This window comes from Phaethon lepturus, unplaced genomic scaffold (assembly GCF_000687285.1).
Source record: "Phaethon lepturus isolate BGI_N335 unplaced genomic scaffold, ASM68728v1 scaffold5476, whole genome shotgun sequence".
NCBI lineage: Eukaryota > Metazoa > Chordata > Aves > Phaethontiformes > Phaethontidae > Phaethon > Phaethon lepturus.
The window spans coordinates 5,529-21,478 of NW_010548182.1; the positions used below are offsets into that span (position 1 = coordinate 5,529).

The 15,950-nt window shown below is 36.4% G+C and overlaps 1 protein-coding gene across 1 annotated transcript; it reads left to right on the forward strand.

The window, feature by feature from the left end:
* The first annotated feature begins 6,729 nt into the window (after positions 1-6,729).
* TTC33 (tetratricopeptide repeat domain 33) lies at positions 6,730-15,604 on the forward strand. Its single transcript, XM_010289881.1, has 2 exons — positions 6,730-6,861; positions 15,129-15,604. Exons 1-2 carry the CDS (start codon positions 6,736-6,738, stop codon positions 15,477-15,479), a joined length of 477 nt encoding a protein of 158 aa, XP_010288183.1. The 5' UTR covers positions 6,730-6,735; the 3' UTR covers positions 15,480-15,604.
* Positions 15,605-15,950: the final 346 nt, after the last annotated feature.

Genomic DNA, 15,950 nt, shown 5'->3' on the forward strand with positions numbered 1-15,950 from the left:
AGCAGGAATCTGTAAATATTTGTGGTAAGTTCTTAAAGATCTGTATTTTAACAGATGTAGGACAAATGTCTTTCAGTATTTCTGAAGCATGGAAGTAGTGTTTAAAGTTTCCAGTTGTCAATGACGCTTGCAGTAAGTGAGTTTCCAGGAATAACATATGGGAATTGTGTAATTGCTCAGTTGCTTCGAAAACCCATAGAAATTGATGAGACTTTTTTCCATTGCTCTCAGCTACTCTTTTATCCATTTAAAAACAGATTATTATCGTGTGTGGAGAGGTTAGGGGTACACTTAAACTGTTCTTTGCATGCAAGATCTTTCATTGTATATACTCAATATTCTGTTACCAGCCTAAACTGCTCCCCTGTTGCAAGAACAATGAATGGCAAGTAAATGCGTATGCAAGCGCTTAATTTCTATAATTTTGTTAAAAAAAACAAAACCAAACCACAACTTAAAAAAAGCCCCAAACCCTACAACAACAGCCTAGTGTTGATTCTAGTATTAGATAAGTAGTATCATAAGTATATACAAAGGAATGTATGAAGACTAACTATATTCATGCAATCACTAAGACAGCTTGAAATTCATTGTGGGCTAAATTCCTTAAACATTGACTGGATTATTTTACTGCTGCTTGGAATTGCAAAGATGGAGGAACAGGCTTTGAGCAGTTCTTTGAGTTTGGCTCTGAATGTTTGTATTCTGGACCACGCGGGACTCTTTCTTGGGTGAAGAGAGCTATCAAAGAACTTACTATCATGATAAGTAACGAAGCACTGCACTATTCTACACTACTCCTGAGAATTGACGTGGTTCTTGTTGTTCATTCAGTGATACTGCCACCTCAGATCTCAGATAAAGTTGTCAAACACACTGCAATTATGACAGGATTCCTAAAGTACACAATGCAATTCTTTATAGATATTTATAGCAACAAGTAAATACAAAGGTAAACAGCCAGGTTTATTTACACTTAATAAGCTTTTTGGATGTTTGTCATCAGCTGTCTGAGGATGTAGTTTGTTTACAATGCACCATACTCAATTTGCATTCGTTGAACAGGACCAGGATTTCAGCTGCGTGTCCCTTTTTTTAATAGGCCAAACCCATCATACTCATATTCAAATCATTCACATTTCCCCTTTTCTAAATGTTTTCTTAATCTTGAACTCGGTGAAGAAATAATATGAACATCCACCCATCCTTTTTCCTTCTGAAGAAATGATAAGGTTCCTAAGGCATGACCAGACTCACAATCCCAAGTTTAGGTTATAATAAATCAGCTAATAATTACTGATTATATTTTAAAATGTTTTTGTGGGTTTTTTAAATGGGATGTAGTGAGAAAAGCTTACCTTCTTACCAAAACATTGCTGTAAACTCCAGAAGCTGTGTAGGAAAAAGCTTTGCTGTGTGGTACAGCACAAATCGTAATTACTGTACAGCATGGATAAATGTAAACTGCTTATGGGTAGGAAGAATTTTATTCACCAGTGTTTTGAAATGGGTTTCTGGGTAGAAGAAGGAATTGGGTCAGTTTCACTGGACTTGGAATGTATCTATATATAGTGATTCAGCTTCAAGCCAATGAGCTCATCTAAAACCAGGACTTAGTCAGATTCATAACACTTCCAAAATCTTGTGGGTAGGACAGGATGGGTCATTCTCCTGCTTGGATTTTTAATACTTGGTCAGTCTCCCACTGCCAGTTGCTATGTTTAATTGTTTTTTTGCTACCGAGTTCTTCTAATCTGTCTCTTTTTATAATTTTTAAAGCTAGATCTATTAAACTAAGTTATTGTGGTGACATGTATGTTCTTTGTTTTAATGCATGTGATTGCAAGTCTTTGTTGGAATAAAGTAAACTCTGAAAATCCATCTACTGAACATCTTTATAAAACATTTTCCTCCAGCCATTTTTTAATATGTGGGCATGGGAGTCCTGAAATATTTTTTTCTGCCTTGTAAATTTTTTTTCTAATTATTTGGTTAGTTTTAAGAATGTTTTCTAATGAAGTGTTATCACTGTAATTGGAAAATAAATCAAATATGCAATGGGATTACTTAACTGTGAAACTGCCATCTTGCTAATGGAAGTTCGCAAAATTGAAAATTCATCTGAGAAATTAATTTGAGAGCAACAGGAAAGGAATAGAATCTTAGTGTGTCAGGGCTTAAAAGACTGTTTATAAGCAAACTCACACATCCTCATCATTACCTTAGGTGATTCTGGCAAAGTAGCCCTTTTCTGTCATAGCTTGCTTCAAAGTAGATTAAAGACCTATTTGCTGGTAAGATTGTCTCATTTATGAAGGTTTTCGCCCGCATAATTTTGATAAGTAAAAGCTTAATATCCTCATATTCTCAAATGACAAGGTTATATTTGTGCATTTTGCTGATTGCTATAGACTCTAATTTGATGCTAAAACATTGAGGAAGAGGGTTTTAAATAGTTTTCAATCATACATAGTTCCTCTGTGAAGCATCATGCTATTTGTCTGTTGAAAAATACCCTAATGCAACTTAGTTTCTCTAAAAAGTAAACAACTGTTCAAAAAAGAAATGTTATATCTAAGTACTCTACTTCATTGTAATGGTGTTTGACCTTTTTAGAATAATGCTTGCTTGTTCCTGTTTTTACTAATAATCTGAGTGTTTTGCAGGAAGTAACTAGCAGAGGGTGACAATTTGCTGTCAAAAAAAACCCACCGAAACCACATTGAAATTGGTGTGAATGTGACTTGAATCAAAAGAGATTGCACAAAGTTACTGGTGAAGTAATGTAATTGTATGCTGGCCTGGATTTATGCTGATGATGGCTTGCCAATAGAGTCAATTGTACTGAAGTAGTCCGTAAAGGATTAAAAGAGGGTCAAGAGTTTGTTGTATTAAGTACAACAGAGCTCCCAACAAGAAACACTCCCCTCACAGAGGAGCTCACTTTACTTTTTTGAAAGGAATTCAGCCAAATCAAAGAACATGCTTATTTTAGAGGGAGCCCTTAGGAGGTATTTTATTTATTCTGTTTTCTACAGAATAACTATTTCAAAACAGTTACTGAAGTTAAGTGTAAACAAACTTAGAAAACAAATTACTCTGACAGTGAGATAAAATGGAGCAAAGATAAGAGTAGCAGCAAGGATTCTGCTCAAATTGGGTGTAGGGACTGCTACAGGCTTCCAGATTCATATTTCAGTCACACATCTGAATGAAAAGGTAATAGTTTTATGATCAGCTTAAGTATTTCAAGCATATGGGCTGAAATGAAGAAGACATGGGGGCATCTTTGTAAGAAGCAGAAAAATAGACTATTATGCTGATGCCATGTTGGAGCAAATGAATTAAACTTATTCAAAAAGAGGTAAATAAAAGAAAACAAATTACTTATATTCTTAAAACAAGAGGAAAATACCAAGTTGTATGCAGTAGAAAGTGGGAGCAAGATTTAGACAGTGAATGTCGTCTTCAGTTTTTTAAGTCAAATGGAGTTTGGTCCATTATGGTGTAATATGTAGGGATCAAGGAAACCAACAATAAAGAGAGTATTATCAAGACAACGAAAAGAATTTTGGAGATAGCAGAACAACCTTGCTTTTATACAAAGCATAAATGCAGACTAAATTTATGTGAAGGAAGAGAAAATTAAAAATGATACCATCATAGTAATGATAGCACTACAGATAAAAGTAAGATGACTTGGGAAGGAGGCAAGGAGTTCAGTTCTAAGTATGTTTAACCTAGCAATCAGTTACGCAACAAGATCTGAAATGCAGTTAAAGTAGTATTTTGGAGTAACTGCATCCTTGAAAATAAGCCTCACATCTCATTGTCACGCAAAACTCAAGATTAATATATTACTCAAGTATGTATAAATACTGAAGTGTATGTTGTGCATGGAACGCCATCTGTGGAATTAGAAGTACAATTGTGGGGTTTTTTTAGAGTGATACCTTAAGCTAGTTCAGGATGAGACATCTATGTTTTGATGAAGGCCACCAGTGTAAGTCCCATGATATACTACCTGGCTTCCCCATTTCTGGACACATCCTAAGGGGCACATATGTAAGGAGTGACAATAACTCTTCAGGTATTTAGCATACTGGTAAAATGGAGACCACACTAGATTGTGTGTTACTGGGGGATGGTGCATGTACATACAGATTTGGTGCTTGATGTGGCTGCACGTTCAGCATGTGACAGGCACCTTTTACAACAAAGAGGGCTACAGCACACGTGGTTCCTGTCTGGCTTTCTCTTGGCTATGTGTCCTACCCCAGTAAAAGGACTCGGCACCTCTTATCAAATCTATGCAGAAGAAAACTTTATGCTAGCAGTGTTTTTAATTCCTTTTTCAGCATGACTTTCCAGATGCAGAATAATTGAGTGTTTGCTGTCTCAGTTTTCAAGTAGCAGTGGTATCTAGCATGCAGAGGGTATCTTATTAAAGTGGTAATAACGTTCCAGGTAGAGTAACCCAAAGACAAGGCTGCACACATCCAGGTCTGCCATTGTATGTTCATTTTGATGATCTCTTCACCTGAAAACAAAACTATAAGAAAATAGTGTGCATTAATAAGTTTATTCTTTTATAATGACTGACAAGTACAGCTGAGTCATTTTATTGATAACTGAAAAAAGCACCTGTGCTGGAGAAAATGCATATGCATTCAAATTTGTATTTGTTTGAATGTGCCTTGAGAAACTGATGTTGTAGTTATTAGGAGCACAGTGATTCCCACCATGATCTGGAAGAGCATTTTTCAAGTAGCTGTCTAAATTAGTACACAGAACAGCCATAAGCAGATGGAAGTGGAATAATTGTCTTTTATTAGTGAGGTCACAGTTCAGTGGACAAAGCAGTTCATTCAGCAACGCATCAGCAACTCTGACAGGGCTCTGAACAACCTGAGGTAGTTGAAGATGTCCCTGCTCATTACAGGGGGGGGTGGACTAGATGAGTTTTAAAGGTCCCTTCCAACCCAAACTATTATGTGAATTCGGTAAAAATGACACATGGTTTCCTAAATACTTACATAGATGTTTTGAAATTGTGTTGCAGTAGAAAGTACTGGTAGGAAATACTGATGAATGCATAAAAATGTTCATGTGAGCATATACTTGGATTTGTTTTCTCTTATAAGAACAAACACGTTAGATTAATGTGAAAGCTAGCTGATAGATGCAGAATCACTTAATCTTGGCAGGATGTACACCTATCCACTAGTGACAGTTTGATTCAATTCACAGGTTACTGCAGTAAGAGAAGCTGCACACAAAAATGCAGTTGAACTGATAATTTTGGAAAAATATATAGTATTCATTACAAACTTTGCTTACACAGCACAGTCATTGAAAACTGTTGAGGAAAAAAGGGAAAATGGCATGACATACAGCTGTGGGTTGTTCTTTAAAGATTTATAGGTACTTCTAAATTCCAGTGTATAGCCTATTAAATGGAATTAAAGAAAAGTCATAGGACTAGTCTTATTGAAATAGCAGGAGTATGGATCCAAAGGGTTTATTGGAAGCTATGCTTCCTGTGTTTCTTGGATACAGGATTACCTTCTATAGTAAAGCTGTTTGGTTTTTTTTTTATGGTACTCACCCCACTGCTGTGCAAGTACTTTATGTTAATTAAAGTAAATGCTCAAGATTACTGCACTGGAATCCTCCTGTACTCCACTCATATTTATCTATTTAGTATACCATAGAACAGTAAAGTTAAATAAGTGCTCTGTACTTCAGCAATAGTCTTAATATGTTCTAATATTATTCGTAATGCTTGCAGGTCAGTTGGGATGAAAGTGGTTGCCCACACATGAGTCTTCCTCTTGTGGTTGACATTCTCATCATACTGTAGGAATGCAGTTGTCATTTGTTTCTTATACTGGTATCTATCACCATAGCATGTGGGTGTCTGTAATCATGATCTCAGAGTGATGCAGGTCTTCAGGTAATGTGCCAGTCTCATGGTGGTCTTGGAAAAATAAGGCAAGCTTTGAGCCGTGTTATGTGTCGTTAAGTATGATGTATAGGCTTAGTTGTGGAGATTCAATGGAAGGAGTAGAATACTATGGGAACGGGCTGACACTAACCTGTATTGCTGAGTAAAAGAGATTTCCACATTCAGAAACCACTTTTTTTTTTTAATTGTAGGTGACTTCATGTCTAAGTTAGGCTTTGCTATTGCAGAATGCTTACTCTCAAAATAAAACAGTCATTTTTAAGGGCTGTTTCCATGCTGAATTACAGGGATTGTTTCTATAATTGTATCATGTGCACTGCAACTGTATTTGGTAGTTCCAGTCTTCTAATAAAAAGAAAAAAAACCCAAGGAGTTTTTCACTTGCTTATTTATTGTGTTTAATTCTCAATGTGTTTTGTCCTTCAGTGTATTCTGTTATGCCTTTACAGAATACAGGGTTTGTAGGAGTAAGGGAGACAGGGGGACACCTTCAGAAGCAATTCACTACTTCTAATAGAGTTGCTTAAATAGTTCAGGTGAATCATCCTCTAGCCTGCCTATTTCTCTCCATAGGCTAAGGAATGAGTCTGGGTGACTATCTGAGATTGGACAAATAACTTTTAAACTAGAAAAAGCTAGGTGAGGTGAACCTGTCCTTAGTTACTGAAACAATAGTGGTTGCCTGGGTAATCCCAGAAAACATAAATCTGTTTTCAATTTCGCTTATTCTTATTCTTCTTATTCTTCTTTTTCTGTCATAGGTCCTGATGTCTTTACATGAAATGTTCCCAGCAGTGCATGCAGCAGAAATGGCTGTCCAGCGAAACCCACGTTCCTGGGATGCTTGGCAGACTTTGGGACGTGCCCAGCTTGGATTAGGAGAGATAGCACTGGTAAGAAAATGGACAACATTAATACACTAAACTTGTAAACCACATCTTCTGAATTGTGTGTGAGAGAATGAAAGTACAGAAATACCAAGGTAGCTGAATGTCCTTATGTAACCTGAAAGTAGGCAAGGAAAAAAGCTGTTACTTATTTCCAGTATTCCCTCCACTTTGCTTTTTTTTTACAAATGCTTTTTGTGTGGTTTTGTTGCTGGGCTTGTGGAAGACTTTTGTGTTATATGCCATATTTACATGGTGTGTGTTGACATAACTGCACATACTACATTCTGGGTACTGTACTGCTACAGCACAGCTCACCATAGTTTAAAGATGAAGGTACTGTGAAGTACCAGTTGATATTCAGGCTCAGTTTTATACATGCCTGCTAATAAAATTCTAGTATCTTGTTTTCCCTGTCTCCTACTCTCCTGCTTCAGGTGCAGCAAATCATGTGTACTCATTCATGCTTTCCTCTGGATCCTTGACCCCAAATGGTGGCTGAAGTTGCTCCTTTTCTTAATAAGACAGCAAAAAGGCTGGGATGCTCTGCTTATGTTGTTGCAGTATCATAATATGAAATATTGAATATAAATCCATGCATATCTGCATCACATCACATAACTGGTGACATTCCATGGCTTTTGTGGTGTAGAAGGTAAGAGTAGATGGTCTGTCCTGTCTGGATCTACAATCTGTAAATCTTTTCCTTTTAAGTGTCTGAAATTGTCGCTGTAAATTATGTCTGAAATTTTTAAATGCATTAGTCTCAGGAAATTCAAAGTTTTATTTCCTGCAAGAATCCTAGGTAACTGATGCTGCTTATTCTATAAAAAAAAGCCACAGCTACTGTAATGTGAATTACAGATATTGATACACGCATACCAGTTATACCACCAGGTCTGCTCACCAGATCCTATAAGCTTTGCCTACACTGGCAAGTCACATCGCACCAAGAGGAGTGGATATTTTGAGTTAATAGTGCTGGGGACCCGTTGTTCACTTACTCATTTTTACTTCAGAGTAGCACTTCAGGTGCTCTCTTGGAGTGCACTGTCAACCTTAATCAGAAATGAATCTAGTTTATGTAGTCTGAGACTATTCTGTTATGCAAACAAAAGTGTTTTAAGTGGGAACAATTGTTAAATGGGAACAGTCAGAAATTTGCATCAAAGCTCATTATTCATCTAAAGCAAAACCCTACTATAGGTGCTCCTGTAATTTTTATATTGTCCTTACTGTCTGTGAAGAGAGAGAGAGAGGACAAAAACCAGGTAGTTTGTCCTCTGGAGGTTTTTGTCTCTCTGAAGGGAGCCTGGGGTAGGTAAGCTCCTGTTGGTCTCTCCAGTGTTTCTACTTTTTTGCCTTTCTGTCTTTAATGTATATTGAACTGCCTTCTGATGAATATTTTCACACGTGCAAACAACAACTTGGGGAGTTATTCTAAAAGGTAGATAATGTTCACTATTTATTTCTGAACCAAGCAATTTTAAAAGGCTAAGACTGGAGGAGTCTGTTAAATGATTTCATAATTATTGAACTTGTGGAGGCTTCTTGACCAGCTCATAATTATCCTTTTCCCATTAGACTTTCATTACCATGGTTTTCTAATTTTTCACTGCATTGTATTTTTTACAAAGAAAAGTTAATAAAGCATAAATGTCAGGGCTTTTTAGTAATATTTGAGATTTGGGAATTACTACCCTTCTCAAGAGCAGCTTCTTCTATTTCTTTGTTTCATTTCTCCCCCACTGTCTGTCTTCACTACCCACATCCTGCCAAATGGTCTGTTGCAAATGTTTTTATTATTTCACAATGAATGATGCACTTTTTCTTAGGAAAAAACAATTTACTGTATTTCAATTTCAAGCTTCCCAGGTCTAAAATACAGCTCCCAAACAAATCTAATTCATATTATGAGCTACATAATATATTAATTTCTTGCAAACAGAGAAAGGTTTGGTTTGGTTTGGTTTTGTCAAACTTGTGAGCGAAAGAGTGAGATAAATTTTTATTTATCTTTTTATTTAGCTTTTACAAAAGCTGGGGTTTTTTTCTGAATTTACTAAATAGAGTAATTCAACAGTAATACTTAAATGTGAGTGAGCAGAACTTATATTTCTGTAAAAGCAGAAATTCCTTAAATTCTCCAAGTCTATTTGCAAGAGCACACCTGAATAAACTTTGTGATGTGAATGTAGAAACTGTAGAAATGTAGTCAGGCTTGCAATATTTCTCTCATTTAATTTTAAATGTTTGTTTTTACAAATTATATTTACTGTATTGGTGATGACAAATTAAGCAGTAACAGTTTCACACTGATATCTTCATTAGAATAGTTCTTCCTATGAGACAGAGTGAGCCCCAAACTTTCATTAAACAAAAAAAAAAAGCAAAACAAAAGCAGCATTAAGAAAAAAACACAAAAACAACTGAAAGTGACTGAGTCTCCCACCTTGGAGAAATTCATAAGCCATCTGGATGTGGTCATGGGCAACCAGCTCCAGGTGGCCCTGCTTGAGCAGGGGATTGGCCCAGATGACCTCAGAAGGTCCTAGCCAGCCTCAACCATTCTGTGATTCTATGACTTAAGTTTACCCCATTGTGGGCTGGGAGCCTCTGTGTCAAATCTGGAGTATTGAAGATTACAAAGTTAACTGGGCAGATGTGTAAATATGAACACTTTGTGCATACTTTTTGTTTCATGTTTTGAAGGATGTGGTTTGCTGTATTCTTACTAAGTAGTTAGTGGTTTAGCAGTCTTTAAGTGTGATAGTACATTTTGTAAATGGAATCAAGCCTTGACAATATGAATCCTCAGATCAGCCCTTTCCTTTTATTGCTCTTAAAGAAATAGTTTTAGGTCTCTTACATAATGATGGGAATTATATACTAACAAAGAGAGGAATTACTGCATTTCATTGGAATCCAGCTAACTAACATACGGAATTCTGAATTTGAGTGAATTTTTCAAAATGTTACTAATATAAGTGTGTAGAAACGTAAAGATTTTGCTATTCAAAAAGAAGCTGATGGTTGGCTTTCCGTTGAAAAGCAATCAAGTCTGTGCTTCGGACTGTGTTCCTATCCACTTGAGGGGATAACTCAGATTTTATTTTTATAGATTTATATTAAAATAAAATATTTAATTACACTGCTCTGTCTTCCTTCTAAGCACAACAAAAAAAATGTGTGGATTATTTCATAGTGATGGAATAGTAGATACTTATTCTTCTTATGTCCATAAATGAAAAGAAGAAGAGGCAATGCAATTTTAAAAATTGCTATTTGTTTTATAATTTTTGCCTCAATTTTTCTGTTTATTTCATTTACAGTTTTTGTGTCACACTTTAAATGGTACTGCTTTCCTTATCAGGATTTGATAAAAGACGTTTCTTTTGAAAATTAAATATGTAACAGGGCCAGCCACATATACTTTCTAGCACATAGTATTTGGGAAGTGTTCAGAGAGAAAATAAATGCTTTGTCAGTTAAAGTGGGGTTCTGTTAAATTCTTTCCAACAGTCTTACCCAGTTATAGGTAATAGCCAGTAATACTAACTTCCCCAAGAGTCCTGTGTTAGTGCTGCAGTCTCCAGCTACTATAGTGTAATCTGTTTTTTTTATAACCACTGTTCAAAGTCATAAATACATTTTGATAACTCACCTAATGATTTTTTTAATGCGTGAAAATATCTTACACTCAGAGGTAATTTTTATTTTCAGTCAAGAAAGCCAGAAGGGTAAGCAAGTCTCCAAAAATGTGAATGCCCTTTCTGCTACCTTTCTAGCAGGGGTATTCAGTTCTTGCAAGCATTCCCCACTGACTTAGCTGGCACCTTCTGTTAGTTACTCTTGTCAGCAGCTGAGAACTTCTGAGGCTTTAACCATGATGATGAAGTCCACGTTCTCAACATTTAGAAGTTGTAATTAAAAACATTAGCTAAAAGAGATGCTAACATATGACAAACTGGGATGGGGGAGAAAGTTGTTTTACATTATTTTAAAATTCCTTGTAGTAATTTTAGCAGTATAATTTGGTAATACAAAGGTAAATGTTTTCCATCCTCCTGGATTTTCCTGTTTTACAAGTTAAGAGCACTCATATCACTTCAGGCTTTATTTTCTTGGGCTAAATATGTCAATTTCTAGATTGGGATAGATTTTTTTTTATGTTGCCTTGATCATTCTGGATTATGTCCATGCATGTGTAGAGATCTCTCTGGTAGAGGCAGCCTGAATCAGTGACTTCTGCAGAGCATGCTGCAGTGTCCTGCAGGGATGCTCACTGAGGAGTAAAGGCAGACGGGCAGTAAGTGTTGTGAGACAAGAGGGCTGGGAAGAAGTGAGTTTGGTGGAAAAGGAGATCTGTCAAATGGGAGTACATCACCTAAGCAAAAGAAAGTACAAGAGGAGGATAGAAACTTCTTCAAAAAGAGGAAGAAGGAAGCTGCAGAATTGAGGAAGAAGGACCTTGAAGAGAAACTTGAAGTGGACACAGAGGCTGATGGGAAATTCTCTGAAACTCTAGTCTGTACAGACATATGTGCCTGGGCTGAAAGAAACAGAGATCTTTTTCTACCAGTTGCCGCAGGGCATTACATTACTGCTCTTTTCTTACACCTCCTGGCTCAGCCACGTCCTCTGGCCTCTCGCCAGCCACCAGGCACTGTGCCCTGGGGAAGATATGCACTGAGTCACCCCTGGGGGGTGACGCATCTTCATCCACACTGCATCAGTTCTCTGCAGTGGAGAACCTCCAGCACAGAATTAAGCTAGCATCGCCTCACAGACATCAACCGGATGGGAACAAAGACTTATGGGTTTATAAACCCCTTTGGGTGAAGGGTCTGGAGCACAAGTCTTATGAGGAGCGGCTGAGGGAACTGGGGTTGTTTAGTCTGGAGAAGAGGAGGCTGAGGGGAGATCTTATCGCTCTCTACAACTACCTGAAAGGGGGTTGTGGCGAGGTGGGTGTTGGTCTCTTCTCCCAAGTAAACAGCGATAGGACGAGAGGAAATGGCCTCAAGTTGCACCAGGGGAGGTTTAGATTGGATATTAGGAAAAATTTCTTCACTGAGAGAGTGGTCAAACATTGGAACAGGCTGCCCAGGGAGGTGGTAGAGTCACCATTTCTGGAAGTATTCAAAAAACGTGTGGATGTGGCACTTTGGGACGTGGTTTAGAGGGCATGGTTGTGTTGGGTTAATGGTTGGACTTGATGATCTCGAAGGTCCTTTCCCACCTTAGTGATTCTGTGATTCTGTGATAACTTGACTGAATTCCAATAGGTATAAGGCAAAAATACTTTCACACCTGGAAAATTGCCTACTGTATTTCAAGTCTTTCCTCCAAAATGTTAGAGCACCACGACCTTTGAATAAACTGGTTTTGTAAACACTGCAAAATATGAAGTGTTCACGTCATTTTTGAAGACAGAAGAATTATTTTTGCTGAAAAGAAATTGCCAGAGAGAAAATTTGTATTGAAAAGAAGAAATCATCTGAACAGAGAATTGCATACAAAAGTGCAGTCTGACAGTTTAAAGTTAAAATAGATAAGATATCTACCATTCAGATTATATTAACTATTAAACTACAGTGAAAATAGCTGAAAGAATTGGATTTTTTTGTTGTTTAAAGAGAAATGTAATGAGCAGTCTTTAAATATACTAAAAGTTCATGAGTGCCTCTATGCTAAAGTTTTCTGTAAAAAGGAGTTAACTTACGTTCATGGTGAGTAGTACAAGAAATAAGACTTAAATTCCAATAAAATATTATTATAGTCAGATGTAACATAAAAGCCTAATACAAACCTTCGGGGCAGATGTGAACTGCATAACCTCTTAAAATGCTCCCTTACCTTTTTTAGGGGTCACAGTATATTGACAATTACTAGGTCCATGTGGTATAAAAACACGTTACAACAAGTGGAGCAGGATCAAAATTGCCTGTCACGTTTAAAGACTCTGCAAACCTGCAGAAGAGGTTCTGCTTATGGAAGAAATTAAAGATTGTTTCCATCAGAACACCCTATAGTGGGATGAATTGTAAAATATTTTAAAAATACAGATTCTTCAAATATTGTAATTCAGCAATCAAGAATGTCTTGCCATAGATTTTACAGTACTCTTCTCTGGAAAAGCAAAAACAGATATGTGACTACGTACTGATTTAAAATCCATAGCCTTTACATGCAGGGTCTTTAAGACCACAGCTGCCTAAAATGACGCTAGAAATACCAAGTTTATCTAGTGCCACCACATTTTCCTATAATGTCATACATGCAGTTGGAGAAAGGGACTTAGATCTCCATCAGTGGGACAATTAAAAGTAGCACTGTTAGTTTTGTTTCTTCTGTCTTAATAGAAATTAATGGCTGTGGAAGCAGTTACAGTAGCAACATGAAATTTTATACGGGTGACAATTCTGTATATTTCAGTATTACATTGCAGCTTTAAAACAAATCCCTCTGGTCTTTTGTAGCATTCATTGTTTATTTATAGATTATTTATTGTTTATTTATATTTTGTGTCACACACAAAATAGATTTACAAAGATGATTGTTTTATGCTGTATTGTATCATCAAGGCAGCTTATAAGCTTATTAAATGTTACCTTATATTTGATTACTGTGTTTAATGCAGTTTATTGTCTATAAACATAACTATATAGACAAGTTTTAATTAGGGGGCCTCTTTCATGGAATGCTTAAAAGCAGATAGTGTTTGTTCCTGTTTTGTTTTCAACAGAAATACAGAAAAAGAGCATTTAGTGTTTACTTGTAGCCCAACTATCCCTGGAAATTAAAAGCTAGCAAAGTTGAACAAAATGACACTGTTTTGCAAGAATTAAACTCATCCTTGTGTTTAAAGTTCAGCATGCTCCTACACTTCAGAACTGACTGTGGACCAATAATAAATTACTCTCTTTTCCTGGAACTGAAAGGCTGCCTATTACAACAGCAGTAATACTGATAGCATAATCAGCATTTCTTAAATCTGATTTGTATCTCTTGTCTGCTGAGATCACATCATACAGCGTTCGTATATTAATATGTGCCAGCAGAAGGATGAATTGGCAGTTTCTGTCAATGCAGATGAAAATTTGTCATTTTTCAAATTAATTTGCATGCTTTAAGTATTTATAAATTAGAACAGAATATGGAATTTGATGTTTTTTCATATGTCTTTAAAGTTGCGAGTTGCAAGAACTCTTCCCAAATATGATCCAAATCCATATAATCACTGTTTTCCCACGCTGCAGGAAGGCTTCTGTACATTGTCACTAGAGTTTGGTCACTCAGGTGGCCATTGCCATAGCTGACCATAGAGTCATAAATGTGAGATACACACAGACATGTGTATACATACATGTAAGTCTGAGTAGGTAAGGTCAGTCTTGACCTTTTCACTGTTAATATAACTATAAATACAACACAGTTGTACTTACTTCCTTGTCTAGCATTTTTCCAGTATTGCAGCAATCTCTTCTTATTGCCGAATATCACATCTACTGGGTTAGGTGGTCACATTTTTTTCTATTTAACAGCTTCTGTGTTGAGTATTTGTATTTGTGGGACTTTTCCCAATTGAGCTGAAAGACAGGAGAAACAATATCAGCTATACTTACTCATATTAATACTGGTTTATAAGATTATAGGAGTTTGTTCTTAAAGCAACTTTCCAAGTTGGGAGTTCATTTGTCTACTTTTGCCTGTTTAGGTAAGTGTGTTTTCAACCGCGAACCTACTACAGAAACTCCTTATCACAGGGCTAGGATTACTGTAGTATTAGATCTGTATGTGAAATAACTATATACTAATTTAAAAGCAGTAATATTAGTGATACTTCAAATCCCAGTCATCTCTTTTCTGTATTTCTTTAAACCATATCTGTCTGCTTTTGCCTTCCCGTACATCTGACGATAGGAGAAAAGTGGGACAGAAAACCATCAAAACAAAAGTTACTTTTGCTTTTACCTTTTTAATGACAATATTTTTGATGTGAACTTTTATTTGTACCTCTGTTGCCAGGTGCCTGATTTGTTCATGCATTCTTGGTACTTTCAGGCACTTTATATGCACTGTTCTTTGGGGGTAATGCTGTTGTTGAACTTACAGCTGAGGGAGGATTGTTCCACTAAAGACAGACTGGAGTAAAATCACTTTTGTCTTTCTTTGAATGCAATACATAATTTTTTTTTTCTTAATTTCTATGATGAAACATGTAGGTTTTAAAATTTCCAATCGTTGTTTCTTCTTTATGCTGTTTTTAGGCAATCCGAAGTTTCCAGGTATCCTTACACATCTTTCCAATGAACCCTGAAGTATGGAAAGAGGACCTTTCCTGGGCAAGAAAACTACATGAACAACAGAAGGCAACAAAGACTGAGGCAGTGCAAGCACTGGCAAAAGAAAAAGAGCTTGCACAAGAATCAATCCCAGACTATGACTTTGAAAGTGATGAAATTGTGGCAGTCTGTGCTGCCATCGCAGAGAAGGAGAAAGCTCTTTCAGCAGCTAAAACAGTAGTGATTGTGTCTGCTTCGGGCACAGTAGAGACGGTTACTGAGAAGGAGAATTGTCTTACAACTCCTGATGAAACAGTTTTCATCAGAGCCCGGTAGGGCAGCCTTATGGGTTGCCATACTGTTCTGAGAACTAGTGTTATTTATTGTATTAGGATTGCTTTGTTTTTGTTTTTTAAGCAGTAGAGAGCCTACAAAAGTTAAAGACTTGAAGTTATTTTTCTTTTGTAAATTGAAAAAGCAATGACCTGAGTTGTTCCATCCGCATGTTTGGTAAAGAAAGCCAAGAGTTGATTCTAAAAAACTTAGGAACAAATGTAACGCTTAACTACATTAAGCTGAAATGCTTAACTACATTCTAACAACTTCTTTCATCTTTATGTATTTGTTAATTTTACAAGTTAATGTCTACATTGTCCCAGTAATTAAAAAGCTTTTACTTAAACTGTAAAAGAAAAAGGGATTTAAAAAAAATCTATTTCAGTCCTCATTCATTAACATTATTTATCTTCCAGTTAAAGCGTAATCTGTTCTCTGCTATCAGAAGTCCTTATTTTCATTAAGATTACT